This window comes from Callorhinchus milii, unplaced genomic scaffold (genome assembly GCF_018977255.1).
Source record: "Callorhinchus milii isolate IMCB2004 unplaced genomic scaffold, IMCB_Cmil_1.0 Scaffold22, whole genome shotgun sequence".
NCBI classification, from domain to species: Eukaryota; Metazoa; Chordata; class Chondrichthyes; order Chimaeriformes; family Callorhinchidae; genus Callorhinchus; species Callorhinchus milii.
Window position 1 is genome coordinate 2,418,104 of NW_024704763.1, and position 19,175 is coordinate 2,437,278.

The following is a 19,175-nucleotide window of genomic DNA, read 5'->3' on the forward strand; positions in this document are numbered from 1 at the left end:
ATAACAGGGATGTAGTGGTAAATTAGTGCCAAATTGGCAATTTCACAGAAAAATGTCTTGTGGATGGCTGGCTATGAGGAAATGGAAATGTCAGACCGGCACAATGGGGGATGCTCTATCTTCATATTAAGATACCTCTTTGTCTCCCATTGATGTAGAAACTAACATTTCTCCATAATCCTTAAAAGAACCAGTGATAAAAAGTATAATTGCATGTCTAATATTGAGAGGGACGTGCACGCTAAATGAGGCACTGTAATAATCCGGCTCCACTGATGTAAACATAACATTCGTTGTTTTATTGTTTGTTTTCTTTAGATTGAAAGAATGGTGTGTGGTGTGTTCAAGTGGTGCCAATGTGTAGTTGCCATCTGCTACCTCGCGAAAGTGGTACATTGTTTGAATCCCGATGATCCGAATGTGTGCAGTCACTGGGAAAGGTAAGGCTAACATTATAACGGGATTTTCGTGTACATTATTTTAAAAGAGTAAGGTAGCTCTCAGCATCAGTTGGAAAGTAGAATCTTATACGAAACGTTTATCAAGTGATAGTCATTGTGTGTTTGGGAGTCGTTCGAAGCCAATTTCGGTTTCACCTGTGGAACCTCAGCAACGGTGCATTTCCAAGAACCTTTGCTGGAATGGTATCCAGCAAATGGTATCTTATTTGAAATTTATTTATCTTATTTGCCATCTCTAAATGAAAGGGATTGAGATTCAATTGTGGCCTTCGACAACAATCTACCAACTAAAATATAAAGGTTTAAGCATAAGGTTAGTTACATTTGAAAACTCTAGTGCTCACATTCTGAATGAATTGATAAAAGAATGAATGAAATCAAATGAGTCTGGCTGGTTAAACTGAATAATATTTTTTTGCTTCGATTTGTTTTGTTTAAAAGCACAGTTACATGTTTAACAGGAGCTTTGGCATCGTTGCAATAAAGTATGAAGAAAACACCCACTTGATCAAGTTCCTATTGTCAGTAGATTTCATTATCATTTATTGATACCATTTTGGTGTGTGTTGGTTTCACTTGTAGGTCCTAATCGGAACTGAAACAACTGGTATATGTCAGTGAATCAAAAAAGTTACTTCAAAAGCGGGGGGAAAAAAAGCTTTAAAGCTTATCTGATAACTTTTTTCCTGATCAGAGCATATGAAATAAAGTGTGAGTCATGAGATATTGGTTTAAAATAGCATTTATTTTACGAATTGGTTAAACTTAGCTTGTTCAAGCAAGAGAGGAATTAATCATTGGAGTTGTTCTTGGTTTGGTAATTACTAAGGAAACAAATCTTTGTTTCAAAAGAAACATTTGCAAATCAAAAGCACAAATGCAGAGTATTGATTGAAGGGCGAGTATGAGCCCAGCATTCCAATCAAGAAAAAAGCTAGATTAAGTACCTGTATTGATTTGCTGTATGCCGTGTGATGCTTTGTCACATGGATATTAATAAATCACATTGCAGACGGTGGGTTTTCTTTCAGTTTGGGGTAAATTTTGATTATTAAACAGTTCTGATAATCTGCTTCCTCTGCCCCAAAGAAAGGTTTGCTTCAAAGAGAAAAATCAAACAATTTCTGGGAGCAGTACGAAGCCACCGCACACTGCATCTGGAAAAAAAATGCAACACTGAATAGTGGGAACCGCACATAGTTGTCAGATCTCAGTTGTATCATCGAGGACTGGACGGAAGCCAAGCATTTCTGCACAAGAATGATGGCGATTCAGAGGGGATTTTGTCCTCCAGCCAACTTGGATCAGGTCTATAGGTCACTGCTATGTGGCATAGGAGACATCAAAGAGAACAGAGGAGTAACCAAAGAGATAGTTTACAAAGAGGAATGTTCCAATAAACATAATTAACTTTAATCTCCTTTGATTTTTCTCCCCTGGTCCGCCGATTCAATTGTTTGAAAATGTAAGTGGGTTTCCAAGTAACTTGGAAGATACCGAGAATGATTGTGTGATGTGATTTGACTGGTAAAAGATTTTTAAATGGAAATATTTTTGAGTTTTTAAACTTGGCATTGAGGAAACTGAGCAACCTACTGTGCACAGCTTAACTAAGAAAATTATTGAATGATCCAGCGTAAATTATAAATAATTGTTGATGCTTGAGCTCTTCAAAACTAACACACGTGATGACAACTTGGGTGTCCTCACAATATTTAGTTTAGACGTCAGGTTTCTGACGGTAATTACTTTAGATTCACCGCTTGGATATATGTCACAGTGATCTGGGGATAATGTAGTCTTCCTCTCGTTTGGTAAATTAAGAAACTCATTTTCTTCTTGTTTGTGCACTATTAGTAGTTTGCCGTGCATTAAAACTATTCTCTGTGTTTTGTATTCTCAGTTATGCTGTTACTGTTCAGGAATCTTATGCGCACCCCTTTGACCAAGTCTACTATACCAGATGTACTGACATCCTGAATTGGTTTAAATGTACCAGACACAGGTTAGTTTTCGTGTTCGATCTTACAGATTGATATGAGGCCAAAAGTATGAAAAACGCTTTGCAGTCGATGATTAGACATTTCCGTTTTTGACATACGGTTCACATGCCAAGAAAAATACAATAGTTATATTGTACATTTATATGAAAATGGGCTAATTGCCTACAATTGGATGTTCTGATTATGCTCACACACAAATGAGCACTTGTAAAAGGAAGTTTGAACCAAGGGAATTGTGAAGAACTTTGCTATGCCATCTGAATCTTTACTTATAAAAGAGGATATGACACGTATCCAGACGGTGAATATAAACTGGGTTTACATCGGAAAACGTTTTAAATCCTTTCCACGTGACACTAATTGTTAACTACGGGAAGTGTTACACTTACGAGTTTCTGAACTGTTCCATTACAGAATCAGCTACAAGACAGCTTATCGTCGAGGCTTGAGAACCATGTACAGGAGAAGGTCCCAGTGCTGCCCTGGATACTATGAGAATGGAGATCTTTGTATCCGTAAGAACATTTTCAATGCATTAACCCTTAGAGAACCTAAAGTAGATTGTTGCTGGATGTTGAGCCCTTCCCCCAATTTGTTCAGAGGTTTGTGTCTCACATTTCCTCTTTAAATTGTTGTTACATCTGTCAGTCGGCTCTATTTATATTTAATTCTTATAATTGACCAGAAACTGGTCTTTGTAGATTGGAATCCAGTTATCTTTGAACAATAATTAATATTTCACTTCTGACTACAGTGACAAGTTGTAAGTTATTGTTAATGTTATCAATGTAAAATTGTATTACTAGAGCTCCACCACAGTAATTTTAGTATTAGTATTAGTGCATTATCCTGACTAACTAAGAGTGGTTGCCACTTATATGCATTTGAAGTTAAAACATATTGCTGCTCAAACAACTCAATACCTGACTTAACCTTTGATCCCAATCCCATCAAAAGTGTTCAGAAGCTTCCAGGTTTCTAACAAAAATCCCTTCCTCCCTCCTCATAAGGCTGGGCTTTAATTCAAGATAAAATAAACATTCAGAATGTCAAGAATTCAGTTCAATGGATTTTCAAAAGCATAAATTATTCTTGCAGCAGTTTGGATTTAATTCATTTCATTTATTTTCCTGCTTTGTCTGCTTTGCAGCGTGGAGTGAAAAAAATCACTTTGCTGAGTTTTTATTTGCCTCTCCACTGTATTGTGTTAGATCTTTAAAGTTCACTTGAATAAGCAGCAACGGAACAGTTGCTCTAACTGTATTGGAGTAGCTACAGTGGTCCATTAGCAGGCCATATTGTGCTAAATTGGCAGATAATCAAGTAATTGTCACTAAACCACTTGCACAAGCAGCGTCCCTCCACTTTACAGTAGTATGAAGCACTTTGAGAAGTCTCAATGACGTGACCTAAAGCACTATATCAAATGCAGAGATTATATTAAAGATCCAAAGGGCTTTTTGATAGTTCAGATGTCTTGGATCTGTCCAATATCCATTGTACTCCAAGGGAGGACAGAATTTAAAATAATCACCTTGCGTTTCGCAGTTGCCCAATCAATCAATCATGGTGCAATGGCATTATATGCAGAATTTAAACTGACATCCATATTAATTCATGCAGCTGTCACTCCCAATGTTGTGTATAATTGCAGGCAAGTTTGTGCAGTCACTGTATCACATTTGTTTGAATAACTGTTTTAAAGTTGCAAGCAGCAAATGTACTGTGCAAATATTTGAAGAGGAAGAAAATAAAAGATGAGGTGAAATAAGAGAAAATTAAGATTATTTGGCTACAGTGGATGCACTAGCTCCAACCAGATGGTCTGAATGGCATCCTCCTGCACTTCAGTTATTTTGATTCTATTCATTTTGTTGGGATTGATGCTTTGGTTGTGAAGTGGGACTGTACAGTGATGGGAAACCACTTTGTTGCAAGGATCTGAGAGAATAGGCTAAAAACGTACCTATTTTGGTAGTGATTGTTGCCTCTGGTTATTTTATAACTTTGCTTCCAACTTTAGAGGTGCCGTTGGCAAAGCTTTAATATAAGTGTGGTATAAAACTGTTCCAAACACATTTCATTTGGGAACCTTATAGAAATCATGTCGAGAATTACACCGGCCTTTATATTACACAGTGAATTTCACAGCCATGGAATGCTATATAGGGAAATAAAAATTGATTTTCCAATGGCACTTGGAAAATGAAAAGGCTGATAAATAACTGTCAGTTTGTTTGCTGTTTCCAGTTTTGTTCTGTGCAGAAGGGCAGAAGTATGAAAACAGGAATAAGTAGCAGACGAGCAGCAAATGCAATGTCGCCTGATTGTGACAGATTTTGCAGCCAAGTGTACGTCAGTGTGAAAAAAGACAGAGCGTAAAAATGCAATAAGTACATTTTCATTGCAGTATAAATTTACTGCAAAAACGTCTTTCTGAGCGGAGGAAGGAGCACTTATTATGTGTTGGGCAGGTATTAGATCCCCCTGCAAAATATTAATGCAAATCAGGTGTTTTTTTTAAATTTCAAATAAGATGCGTCAGAAAGATTAGAATGGGCTTGTGAGAAATGATTGGGATGGGTTAGGAGAGGAGTGGCGAGGAGGTAACATCCAAATCAGTGAAATACTTCTTTCTGCACAAATGTTTGTAGTTACACTATGTGCCAAGTCTTATCTGATTGCACAAAATTGTGGACTTTCCTGATGTCAAAATATTTAGAGCCCTGTCATGAGAAGTAAGATATAGTTGGACAGTAGGGAAAAGGGATAAGGAATATTGACCGTGTATAAAATTTATGTTGGTATCTCGAACAACATTTCCGCCCTATGAATGACCATAAAGCATTTGACCCAATTCGAAACAGAAGAGCTGAGGATCAGTCATGGCGAGAAGTACCAGTCACAGCTGTTATATATTTCCTAGACTTTGTTTATCTGTGGTTTGGGGCAAAAAAAAAGGAAAAGCAGGCACTGATTAGACAGAGTGCCTTGAGACAAACTATAGAGGTCTCTTTGTTGTCATTTCACTCTTTGTGAGGTGCATTTGGAATAGCAACTCTCAATAATGAGTCAGGTCCCCAGATACCGCAGCAGTTGGAAAGGTTTTAAACCGCTCTATTGAGCACATTCATTCGGTAACAATGAATTTTCACAAAAATCTTTTTTTTTTAAAAAAAAAAACACGTTCTTGTGAAAATTCATCGAAAAGATTCCTTTCAAAAGGCAAAAGCTTTAACAGAAGAGCACATTAAAGATGCAATAATAATAATAATAATCCTTGCATTTGATATAGCGCTTCTCACGTTTTCTAGACGCAATACCCACACAGCTTTCATTAAGTTGTTCTATTTCTATTCCCTTTCCAATTCATAGATAGGTTCTGTAGTTTTTATCTTCGTAAATATTTTCTCTCTTAACCCACGTTTAGTGGTTTGATCAAATACAATCCTTAGAGGCTAGACAGCAAACCAGCACTAGCCCTTTACCAATACCGATGTATGACCAAGTACTAGCTGGTAATGAATGGGAGTGGAGCCTAGTTGAGAATTGCCCTCAAAAATGTTCCCCAATTTCCAACTCCTACAAACAATACCTGGTCTCTGCTCAGTGCCTCTCCCTGAAAACATGGACTCACTGATGGATATGAACTGTATCTGTACAAGCAATGCTTATTATATTCAATGCTCCTTATTGACACATTTTTGTTTTCTATTAATGTACATCACATTTCCAATCGCAATTTTCATCACTTGTCAATAACAAGGAAATTTGGGGCAGAATTCTCCTATTTTCCAGCAGAAATCAATCTAATTCGAAAGGAAATTGAGCTTTGCTTATTTTTGACTAGGTTTTGAATTTTCATAAAAACAACTACAAAATGTAGTCACAACACTTTTCGGTAAAATGCTGTGAAGCTCTTTGAGACGTCTTTCCAATGTAAAAGGCGCTGTAGTAAATGAAAGATTATTATCACTGTTGGTTTGGAAATAGTGCAATTTCACTGCTTATTTGTATACATAGCTGGTAGATACCAATGTCATGAAATGACCAAATTAGTTATTTTTCCTCATCATATACAATGAATTCCTGTGGTTTGTTGCTTTTTCGAGCATTTGGCCAGATATCATGTGTATCGTAATGTCCCATCATTCCACAGAGATGTATTGTCCTGTATCCAGACAGACTACACAAAGACCACACATAATGTATATTAATATCAGCTTGACTCTTGTATTGGATTTTATTGACCAAAGTATTGCTTGCTGTTAACAGTAGATATAAATCACTGAGTAACTAGACCCAGAAGACTCTTCGATTAAAGAGTGAATCGTTACCATTGAAACTATGCTTTTTTTGAGGGCATGAACTCTTAGAAGGCAGAAGTTTTGCCTTTATTCCACAAATGCCTACATTTTTAATGACTAGTATGAAACTGATACATCTTTATCTTCTTTCATATTGTGTTGCTGGGAGTTTGAAATGCGCTGTCAAAGTCAAAGTCCTACCACATGTTGAATCTCCGTGGCTTTTTCCATTATCTACATTTTGGAAGGTCTTGGAAAATGTTAGGGTCAGTGTTAGCAATATCAAAGCAGTATTCGGAAGCACAAATTGCATCAAGGTCTGGTTTCAACCATTGTGTTAAGTGCGACAATGCCTCAAAGTCATATCAGGGAACAATTTTTGCTTCAAGTGCTTGTCATTAAGCCATGCCACCAAGAATGTGTCTTATATGTCGGAGCTTTTCTGACTGGATCCAACATAACTGGAACTCAAGATTCTCAGTGTATAATTGAACCTAGTCACGTGCCTCATATTCACCTTCCATTCAGACATAGGTGACACTTATCAAAATGCAAAGTTGATCCTGTGGTGAAGGTTCACAGGGGCTGGAACAAGAACATGTCCTTGAAGATTTTCATTGACAGTTTGCAATGACACAGTTCTGTGTAACGCATTAGACAGGCATCAATTGGTAGCATATTTGACCTTCAGAGGCCATGGATTTCATCACCAACATTAATGATTGGAGGACTTCCTTATTGTTTGCCTGAAATGAAAATGACATTCCCATTATGGATCCAGATTCGATGGATTTTAAACTCGGGTCCCAGAGGGCGAGACCCTTTCTGACTGCCTCACAGCTCTCCCCTTCTGTGAATGATGCATTTGTTGAATTTTGTGAGATGTTACGCTCTCGATGTGTACATAATTTGTGACTTATTCTTCATTTTTTTTAGCACAAAATGAATTATTATTTATAGAATATTTTATTTTTATTATCCAATGTCAATATAGGTGGAAGATAGGTGGCAGTGGCACATCACTGGTGACCTAACCTCTATTAGCTTCACGTTGGGAAAGGGAACAATTTATTTAGTTTTAGATTCCTGTTTAAGATTTCCATAAAATCCTAATAGTGATGGAGGAAGGACGAGGCAGAGGAACTAAACAGAGAAACACAGGGCAGATCAAAAGAACAGTCGGATAGAGGAGAAGACAAAACTAGGAGAGAGTGAGTGATCAGCTCAGATTAAGGCCACTATTTGTCAGGTTATTTGTGTAATTAAAAATAAAAATTGTTGCAGCTAGGCACACAGTAATGTGATGGAACCGGATCCCAGTGAAGCAGTTATATCACTTTGGGCAAGGCAAATTAGGTGTTGGATTTAGATTGAAATGTAACCTCGAGAATTTTTTTGCAATTTTGGAGAGTGTCGTATTATTAGGTTCTGAAAGAAAAAAGGCCCACATTTGATATGTTGAAAATGAATGCATGATTTTTTCGTAAAATTCTGCCTCCAGAACAAATAACACTATTCTAATTCAACATCATAATCCTACACAATGCTCTTCTGATTGCAGTTTTTTTTAAGAAAAGGGGGTAAGACAGATTCTCTACCAGTAAAGAGAAAAACATTCAGAAAACATGAACCATGCCTTGTCTTATCCCCATTTATATTGCTTTTACATGCTTAGTTGAGCACATGGGCAAAACTCCTCTAACCAATACAAATAGCAATTAATTTTGTAATGTTTCTGAAGAGCCAGAAGTGTGACCATCTTTAATAACATTAAGCTGATTTCCCCCAAGAACTAATTTTTGAGCAGAAGTTAAATCATTTATATAGCAAATGAATTCCCCAGTTAACAGCCTCCTCAAGATGGTTTGGTCAGAGAGGCTCCAGTGCAAATTGATGTGAAAAGTACAAAAAGAATAGGTCATCAGTTGGTGGGAATAGTACCATGAAGATGACTGAATCCCAATTCACTTCTACTACCCAAGGCAGGGAAGATGGATTCGAAATTGTGAGGCAGTAAAACGAGTAAATAGATAGTATTTGATGGATGAAGTTCCAGAGTTCCGGGACCTGTTCGGACTCTGAGATGACCAATTTACCAATTCTCTGTTTATCAATAAATGCCATTGAGCATGGTGACATTTGCAGCATTTTTTTACGGTATGAACGGATCATACATTGACTGAGAGGTGATAACTTGAGATTTCTGATGTGCTACGTTACATTATACCACCACGGCTCCGAATGCCACAGTGATTTTTACAAACCGATATCTTTCATTCTCATGAAAAATAACTCCAGAGAAAGTTACTAACAGCCCATTGCTAACATTTACCATGTAAAGTGTGAAAGGACAGTGTTTTAAGAAGGCAGCTGTTGGCAAAATATAAACGTGGGTGAACCACAATGTTAACATTAATGGATATTGGCTGTGTTTTGTCGAGTTAAATTTGTAAAGGAATCATTCTTTTAAATCCCTGAATGCATTTGTGTTTTGTGCTCCAGTCATCTTAAATGACTTTGACAACATAAGAAGAAAGTCACAGCGTGCATTGGGTTTGTTCTGATCTATTGTAAATAAAGTACATATAAAGAAATGGAATGAATAAAGGAGCAAAACTTCCATTTAGACATTTGAAGACATGGACCCTTACAAAAGAACTTAAGTAGTGGGATGGTTGTATCAAGCAACAAAAGAGCTGTACTGTAGGGTGACCATTAGAAATGAAGGAGGGAACCATTAGTGATCAGTTCCTACAGGCAGAAATATAGTTGAACCAGAAAAAAAAATGCATTGAAGCAGTTTTTGTAGGTTTACATGGTACTCAAATAGACTTAGCTTTCAATGCCTGAAATCATGTGACATGTATGCACTTTTCTCATCGCTCAGTTTGTGAGCCCAACTTTTATTTTGAGCAAAATATGAATTAAATTGGCGGGCACATTCAGCCATTGATGTAAAACATTTGACTTTTTGGGCTGTAAAAGTGTCGAATCCCTTTTCTTAATGCTTACTGTTTTCTTTTAAGCATGACCTTCAGTCTTCCTGAATGTATTTTTCTTTTTAAAAATGCGTGTGTGTTAAATCACTGGATTTGAAGCAAAGTGGGTTTGGACATTGCTGTTGGGCTTGTATTGGCTACTCCTCATTCGGTCCTAGTGATACTTCATGTATCTCCATCCCTGTATCTTGAGAAATGCGATCAGACTAGGATGGATAGGACTGTGTAGCCACTCTTAACTCATCTCGTCACTTCAAAAATGGGACCTGATTCGAGTAGCTCTATTTGTAATTAACTTTTCAGGAAACTGATAAGAACATCACAATGTATAGAAGCTCTGGGCATTAGGGCAGAATAATGGAATTTCCCATTTTAAGTGCATCCCCAAAAGATTGGGAAACTGACTGCAAGGGTGAAGAAAGAAACAATTCGATGTGTAGATGTAGGTCGTGTTTTCCCTTGTTTTTAACCTCTTAAACCTGGGAGTTCCTGATGAGTGTTACCCTGCATCAAATCCTTTGCGTGTTGATTTAAGCTTGTAATAGTATTTGGGATCATTATTCTGTTTCACAATCTTTCTTGCCGTGTTCATTTGTCCATTCATCACATACTTCTTTGTTCTTTTCCGTTGTTATTATCTTAATGTCCATTCGATCAATTGTGGACACACTGACTTCTCTTTCGCAGTGTGAAATGAGATTTCCAGGGTGCTCTTTTCTCAGATAAACAGCGTGTCACCTATTTAATAAATGTAATAAATTTGATTTGTATTCGGGTTCTCTTTACTGCTTCAGCTACTTTAACCTTGCTTTCTGCCTTCCAGGTATATCTTTCGCTTTAGTCCTTTGTTCTTTTGAGTGCCTTCTTCAGATTAAAAACTATGTATGCTTTCCTGATCTGTTTCTTCAGTTGAGGTCCAATTCCAGTTGTTATGGCTCGGTAATCTTTAACACGAGCAGATATCAGCAGAGCATGTATTATGAGGAAACGCAAAGAATTAAATGTCTGCCAGCCAGACCGAAACTACTTAAAGTGCTGTATGTGGAGGCCTTTTTCACTCAGCATCAAGCTTTCCACGATTAGGTGTAGAACAGCCAAATGTAAAGCTTCTCCTATTCTACCCCAACAATCCACAGATACCTCCTCACTGCCTCGGTGTGGCATTTCCATTTCCCACAAGAGTTAATTTCCTACAGGAGCGAAAAGAGAAGGAAATTTCTCCTGGGTGTCCGTCCTGGCCAACAATCCCCCTAATCAAAATTGGCCATTTGTTTCATGGCTGTTTTGTGGGGGAAACATCTTCAAGCAAACGCAAGATTGATCTGGGTCTGATCGTTTTTTTTTTACTGAGTGATAAACTCGCAGTAAAAAAAAACCCCAAACTGAAGATTTTTGCTCGAGCTGCATTTGTGCTGAGAATCCCGGCAGCCACTATTAGGAATGGAAATCGGGGAAGTTGCTGAAGTCTGCTCCCTGTGCAGCTGCCCTTTGCCTTCATCTGTCTCTGAGGGTGACCTGCTTTACTGTTATTGATTGCTCATGAATCAGTGCATCAGCCAATCCGAAGGAAATCATTCAATAAGCATTTCCAGAACTAATTGCCTGACTCTCAGATGGTCGTATGTTCTGAGACTTTCGTTCTGTGCAGCCCATTGGCTTCGACGGCTTCAAAAGAATGTTTGATGAATTACTGGAGACAAACAAGTCTCTAGTAATGAAAAAAGATTTAAAGGGCAATGCTTTCTCAGTAGAGTTTTGGGTTAGGCTCAGGGATCAAACCCACTCATTTGACATGCTGCTTCTGTGGTATAGATTTGCAGTATTGATGTATTGAGGATGAGAACTTGACGTATATCTCACACGTGGTCATATGGTGTTTTGACAGAAAAAAATTCCAGCCCTGGCTGCAGACACCCGACATGGTGAAGTTCTTCTTTGCACCTTATACACCACGTGATTCCTCTACGTTGCTTTCGATCTTCTAGAGTTACTCTTGACGAAAAGATCTCAGAAGTTTTAAACAAAAAAAAACTCCTCAAATCTGAGATGCCTTGGAAATTGGCCTTTATTTTAGCCTTTTGCTTATCCCGCAGTTTTAACTCATTTCTTGACGCTCACAACCGTCGGAAATAGTTTCTTCCTATAAGTCTGACTTTGAAAAATAAATACAAAAATGTCTGGTCGAATAAAACAAGTAAGAAATGAGATTGTCAGGCTGTTTAAAACTAATGTTAATCTGGTATATAGAGGATATCAAAGTACGACAACATGTTGGATCCCCCCCAAACTACAGTGCACAGGTTTATATTTGTGATTTGTTAATATTGCAATTCCTTATATTTTTAAAGTCCTTGTCAATTATAAGTTATGAAATCTTTGCAAGTACAGAGGCCAAAGAGGAATTACAAATATTGCCCAATAACTCAATGTCAATATGTTATTACAGTTCTGAATATCAAAGTTTGATGTGTTATCATTGTGGCCCCCCATAAAGAAAATTGTAAACTGCCATCCGGCTGCTGATGTCCGTCACCGAGCATTTAGAAATAATATGTACATGAAAAGTAAATGATAAAATAAAAATAATAATCCTTGCATTTGATACAGCGCTTTTCATGTCTTCTCGACGTCTCAAAGCGCTTCACAGAATAGACTGTAAAGTGAATTGACTGTATATTTGTGGGCGAAACGTGGCAGCCAATTGCGCACAGCAGTGTCCCACCAACAGTCGTGGCTTGAGGTGACCAATTGTATTATTGTTTTTTTCTTGAGGGATTATTATCATTGCCCAAGGTTTCACCCTTCACACTTCTTGTAGAAGTCCTTCTACATTGTCCTTCTACTTCTTGTAGAAGTCCTTCGTAGAAAGATAGCAGGAGAAATGCAGAAAGATAGTTGGCATAAACTTTCATTCTGACTGCTTTTCCTTCCAACCTTGCTTTGATGAGCAAAATATTATACCTACCACAAAATATTACACCAAAATATTTCCCTCTCTCTGGAACTCCATCCCCAAATCCCTTTGCCTTACCTCATTTTGTATTTTGTTAATACATCGTGGAGTCCTGTAGCTCAGTGGTTAGAGCACTCACTTTGCGAGCGAGAGACCTGAGTTCAATTCCAGACAGAGGGCCAAACCTCGGGCAAGTTTCCTTACTCCACACAGAGCCTAATAATAATCCCTCCAAAAACAAAACAATAATAAATTGGTCATTTTCAATCTACGACTGTTTGTGGGACATTGCTGTGCGCAATTGGCTGCCGCGTTCGCCCACAAATATACAGTCAATTCACTTTACAGTGTGTTCTGTGAAGCGCTTTGGGACGTCCTCCCGACGTGAAAAGCGCTATATCAAATGCAAGGATTATTATTATTATTATTATTATTCCTAGCCTCCTTTAAGGTCCATCTCAAGACCTTCCTCCTTGACCACTCCACCCCCTCCACACCCATCTCGTATCCAACTACCAGCTCGGGTAAAAACCCTTAATTGTCGAATGCCTTGGGACATCATCCCAACGTGAAAGGCGCTGTATCAATGCAATTTGTTGTTGTTCCCATGTAAATAAGTGTCCTAGTTATCATTCAATACTGTTATTAATGTGAGTATTATTCTGCTATATGAATTCAGTTAATCATTCTGTGACACTATTCTACCACTCTGTAGAAATATAATAATAATCCTTGCATTTGATACAGCGCCTTATCAAGTCGTTGAGACCTCTCAAAGCGCTTCACAGGATGCACTGTAAAGTGGAGTGACTGTATTTTGTGGGCGAATATGGCTTAAAACGATGGTACCAGAGAAAATGATGAGCATTAAATTAAATTTGAAACTCTTCATGTTGACTTTTTCCTTGACGAGGGACGGTTGATTTAACGGGCTGGGTGACCTTGGATATACTGGAATAATTCATGCTAAATGCGTTACTATAGAGTTGGCACAGTTACAGGTCGCATTGTAGGTCAGTTTTATTACTAGCTTGAATGAAACTACAAACCCATTCTAGCATCATGCCAAGAATGTTAATGTACTCAGATCAATGCAATCTGAATATAGTCAGCTGTGGCCAGTCGAAAGCTTCTCAAAAAGCCATGCAAAAAGGAATTGCATTGCAAAGTCATCAGTTTAAAATAAAAAAACATGTCAATCACTTTTATTACCAAATTTCTGATTGTTATACTTGTTCCTCTTTTTTTTTCCTCATGCGAAACATTGGCAGCGGCTTGTTTTTTATTCCACAGCCGTCGATCAGGACTATATTAAAATATTTGTACCAGGTAACTTTAGAATTTGGAATAATTCATAGAATGGTTGGTCGCTTAATTTGGTTGGATTAGACACCTAGACTTTCCTAAGCATTCAGCTTCCATTCCTCAAGTGGAATCACCCAAGTTGAGTTGAGACCTTTCTCTTTCTTTACAGTTTGATGGTATTTCTTTGCCACTGAGAGTACTTTCTCCCCTGGTATGGCCTGACTTCCTGTCCAGAGCAGCGGATAAAACAACTGAACAGGAAACTCACCCACTTAATTGTGGAGTAGACCAGCGTGTGAAATTTAAATTGCAGGCCGCTGGTTGAGTCAGCAAATTCGTGCAACAGTGCTTTCAGTCTGCAAGGTCTCCATGGTATATATCAAAGGGCTTTGTGGTTCACATCTGATTGCAGTCTGCCATTTGGGTACTTTTTCCAAGGAAATACCCCAATGGTATGTCTCATCAGCACTTACTGTTGACTCTCAGAATCAAGAAACGAGAACAGAAAGAATGTTAATCATAATTTTTTGAAACAATTACGCTTTTAAAAGGGCCACTGAAGGCGAGACACCTTCCTTAATAATTGATTCAACTGAAATATTAATGCCTTGCTAGTTGATACCCCGCCAGTACAGTATTAATGATTTATTTATACATTCCTCTCCATAGCGCTGTGCACAGAAGAATGTATGCATGGGAGATGCGTTTCCCCTGACACCTGTCAATGTGAACCTGGATGGGGAGGAACAGACTGTTCGAGTGGTGAGTGGTAATGGATATCTTTTAAATATACTACACGTTTAAAATGAAGTTTTATTGTTAAGTATAATTGATTTGTCAATCATTGGATGAATTGGACTTTCTTCAGGTTAGCATCACGGTAAACTAGGGACTGAATTGAATTACTTTGCATACTTTCCCTTCCCCCTTTCACACTTCCCCATGTTGTGTGTCGTTCTCTGAGTAAGAGGGCAATCCCTGACGTGTTTCCTTTCCTCCTCTGAAACCATGGGAGTGTCTTGATCTCCTAGTCTGAAGATCAAGCATCGATGGCCTCTGTGTGATGCAGAGAACTGAGGACACAAGAAGCTGGATTTTATAATTCCGCAAACATTTGAACATTAACATGCCAGGAAACTAACGTCTAACTTTGTATACGTTTGGTTATTCTAGTGCAGTTAAATTATCAGTTTGATTGATGTGCCAACCCTACATGTAGACTTGCCACAGGTTGAATTAAGTTGGAGGTTTGATTTTAACGTGTAAAATGAAAGTAGACGGCATTCCAGAGTTTGAGGAATTGCACTGCCTGTCAAGGTTGAGCTGTTATCTACTATTGTGGAAGGTTGCCCTGGTTGTGGGTACGTAAAATGCTTAGAATTAATGTACTGGCCATCTGAATGAATGATTGAAGGTCAAATTTCAATTACAATGGGATCTAATCAAAAAACGGATACAGAGAGCAAAAATTTAGGAAAACTTGTACGAGACAAGAAAATAATATGAAACTGGATTTGCTGTCAGTGCACAGTATGTGTGGGAGGTTAATTCATTAGTCTCGATGCTTAATGATTAGTTGTTTATCTGTTGCTCTATATTTTGGGAGAGAGAGAGAGTGAGCTACTTGTAGTGTTCTCTTCTGCTATTCTTGGGTCTCCCCACGGTATTCCCTGATCAAGATGTTTCCAAACCTCTGCCGATGTTGTTCTGTGACCAGCTGCGAAGAGAGGGATAAATGTAAGGAACCCAGACTGTGACGTTGCTGTATTATGGACTTTTAAGACAGGCTCCGTTCCTTATATTGTCAGGAATGGAGTGCTCCAATAAATCAGCTACAAATCAAGGCCACTATTACGGTTGCTGAAGTAGATGCAGACAGTCTTACAATGCAAATTTCTACGTTTTTTTTGTATTAAAACCTATTGGTCTGTACGTCCTGATGCATCTTTGATTAATACATGTGTTGTTGGGCCTTCTACTGTATATAAATATGTTCAGGCATCTCGCAAGACACATAGTAATAGCAGCCCATAAAACAATACATTTATTTTGCTCAGTCCCCTAACACAGACCCCGTTATGCACTCAATACAAGCTGTCAAAATATGAACGCGTTACAATTTGAGGATTATATTTGAAACCGTACACTCAAGTAAATCAGCTGAGCTTCACACAGCAGGAGGAAAATTACAAAGTGGAATAGTTGCAGCTAGAATTTTGATTCTGAATTTATTTGTGCTTAGCACTAACGTTGGATTTTTTTTCCTCTTTCAAATATACTGCCTGAAACTGTGATAGCAGCAGTAAGGAATATTCTGTGCGTCGGAGCAAGTAATTGAGTATGAGTAACAACTCACCCTGACAAAATTCCCACAGTCCCCCCCCCCCCCCCACCTCAACCCCTCCCTCGCCTCCTTCAAGACCCATCCCAAGACCCTCCTCTTCGACAGCACCTTTGGTCACCCCCTACCCTTCCCCACCCTCCGCCCCCTCCTGATCCCAACCACCAGCTCGGGTGTGGATCCCTGACTGTCCAGCGCCTTGGGACGTCCTCCTGACGTGAAAGGCGCTATGCAAATGTAATTGGTTGTTATTGTTGTTGTTGTTGTTGTTCCCAGCTCAGTTCACAGGGACATTCCTTATTCAAATCAGCGTCCAGGTCGCTGAGTCAAAGTGCGAGATGTCTTTGATTAGGGAGTGATGAGATTGTGAGCCGAAATGGCTGAATACTTGGAACAGATATAGGTTTGTGCAGTGATGAATTGACCAATAATCTATTGAAACTAAGTCTGTTTGTTTGACTACTAGGATTGTCAGTCTCAACTGAGAGTTATATATGGGCTTTTCCCAGAGTGAATTTGTCCACCAAAGGAAAAGTGGAGCTTATAGGAGTTCCTTCTCAAGCGTTTGTGATAATAACGAGGGTTTGTGATAATAACGAGGCCATTTGCTTTTAGATGAATCCGGGATGAAGGGGAGGAAGTGAGGAGGAAGTATAGAGATTATAATGAAATAAGCTTCACATTTAACAATTTTACTTTGAGTTGTATTTTAAGTGAATTTTCAATCCATAAACACAACAGATGCACCTTCTGTATATGAAATGTGCCTTTATTTTGATAAAATGGGTGATGGGATGTCTCGATTTCCCCCACAGTATTGTCAGAGTGAGTTTACTGCCTCAGCCCAAGAATCTGATGAAGATACCGAGCAAAAAGTACGAGTTCACTGTCTCTCAGACAGGGGGAAGAGAGATTAGCGATCAAATGTTTCCAGACTCCTCCGAAACCTCCTTGACATTATTAAGTCACAAGACTAGAGACCACGAACAAGATAATTTCTTAGGCAAGAATAGTTCATGGCCTGGGAAGAAAAATGGCGACAGGGAAACAAACTTCATTTTATGACAAAAAAATTCTGATTAAAAGTTCCACATTTTGCAAAATGGATTTAAAGAGAACGCCTTAGGAATTCAGGTTTTTAAATCATCGGCCTATTTATTATGATTGAATAGATTGCATTTAATATCACGTTTGTGTTGTTAATGAAAATAAATAAACCTAATCACAAAGGTTATTGAAACAAAATAAATTGGATGACTTCACACAAGTAAGAGATTTGATTTTCATTAATGTTACTTGAGATCAATTGCAGAATTTTCTTGCTGGAGGAGAGTTTGTGTCTGGGTAATGTCATTAATTAGAGTTGGGTAGCATCCATTCAAAAATGTGTGGTCAGTAACTTAACAAGTTTAATGAACACTACAAATTGTCATTTACCAGATATATAAAATACATAAAGTAAATTAAAAGTTTTCAATTTGTCACGGAGTACATTTATTTTTCTTTGAGGGATAAAAATGTTCACAATGATTTAATTGGATGCATTTGTCATGACTTATTCCCTTACTGGGCTCTGTTCCAAATAAATAATGTTTTTCAGTTGCAAGCTCTCATTTCCTAAAACAGGGAATCTGAGCCAATTTTTAAATTAAATCTGCCTTGTTAATTTTTATAAACGAGCGATCAAGATGAATTTCCAAAGTTCAGCCCTTATTCTGACAATATTGTTACAGTCATTTCACCACCAACTTTTCTAACTTTCAAACATTCGTTAATGTAATACTCCCGCTAAACATTAACCTCTGAAACGTTCGTTTAGCGATGACTTTATTTTCAGTACATCCTGAATTTTTTTTATTGCAAGAATAAAGTGAGGTGCCATTGTAATGTAAAGGATTTGTATCTCAGTTTGTGGCTGTCACCTTGAATTTTGATTTAAAGACAAAAAAATGATTCGGATATGTGCCTGTGACAAATATCAATGAACTGATTTGTTGTTTCTTTACTTGAGGATATGTCTGTCTGTATTTTTCATCCATAACATCATCTAATGAGGTAAGAGAGCAGAAAAGCCTCTCCCTAGTATTCACTTGCTCTGGATTGATGGTTAACAGTTTTCCAAGAGTGATTCATGAATAATTCTTCCTTTGATTCTTCCCTTCACCTCTATGGTGAAGCCTGCTTGAAATATAAAACTAAATGATCTGTGGTGGGCTTCAAAAGTCTCATTCACAACATCTTGCAAAACAAACACCTGCTAAGTGAAACAATAGATAATGCAGGACAACTTGTAGATTGCCATGCCATATGTACAAGTGAAGTTAGGGTAGATAATTTGTCAAGATGGGCATTCATCCGGGTATTGTACATTTTTTGTCCTGGTTCAGAGCAATAAGAATGGACTGTCTATAACTTCTATTTAAAACAGACTTGTGTTCAGAGGTACAATGATCTCATATTGTAATATTACCGATGTTAAATGTCCCAGATCACAGGACTTGAAGGCCAGTCAGGGGTTCAATTGCAGATGTATATATTTTTTTTTACTATTTTACGTTCAAATTTGTGGTTATAAATAGAATTGACAGTGAGGTAAGGAAAAATTATACAACTCATGATTGAAAACATGTGACTCACTCAGCCTTTGGGCTTGGTTCGTGAGTCATTCTTTCCCAATGTCACTCTGTAAATGATCTCATACTGTATCTCCTTTTGCTCCCTATTAGGATTTCTATTACCCCTCTAAGTTAATAACTTTACAGATATTATTTTATTCGTATTTATTAGCCAGTGTTGGTGAAAAAGA

The 19,175-nt window shown here is 37.9% G+C and overlaps 1 protein-coding gene across 1 annotated transcript in view; it reads left to right on the top strand.

Moving 5' to 3' along the window:
* The first annotated feature begins 339 nt into the window (after positions 1-339).
* The window catches only part of megf11 (multiple EGF-like-domains 11), an 83,042-nt gene continuing 64,206 nt past the window's right edge, over positions 340-19,175 (top strand). Inside the window, exons 1-4 of the mRNA XM_007905422.2 lie at positions 340-440; positions 2,365-2,466; positions 2,879-2,979; positions 14,698-14,790. Coding sequence (XP_007903613.2) covers positions 2,919-2,979; positions 14,698-14,790 — 154 coding nt within the window. The 5' untranslated portion in view covers positions 340-440; positions 2,365-2,466; positions 2,879-2,918. The remainder of the gene's footprint in view (positions 441-2,364; positions 2,467-2,878; positions 2,980-14,697; positions 14,791-19,175) is intronic.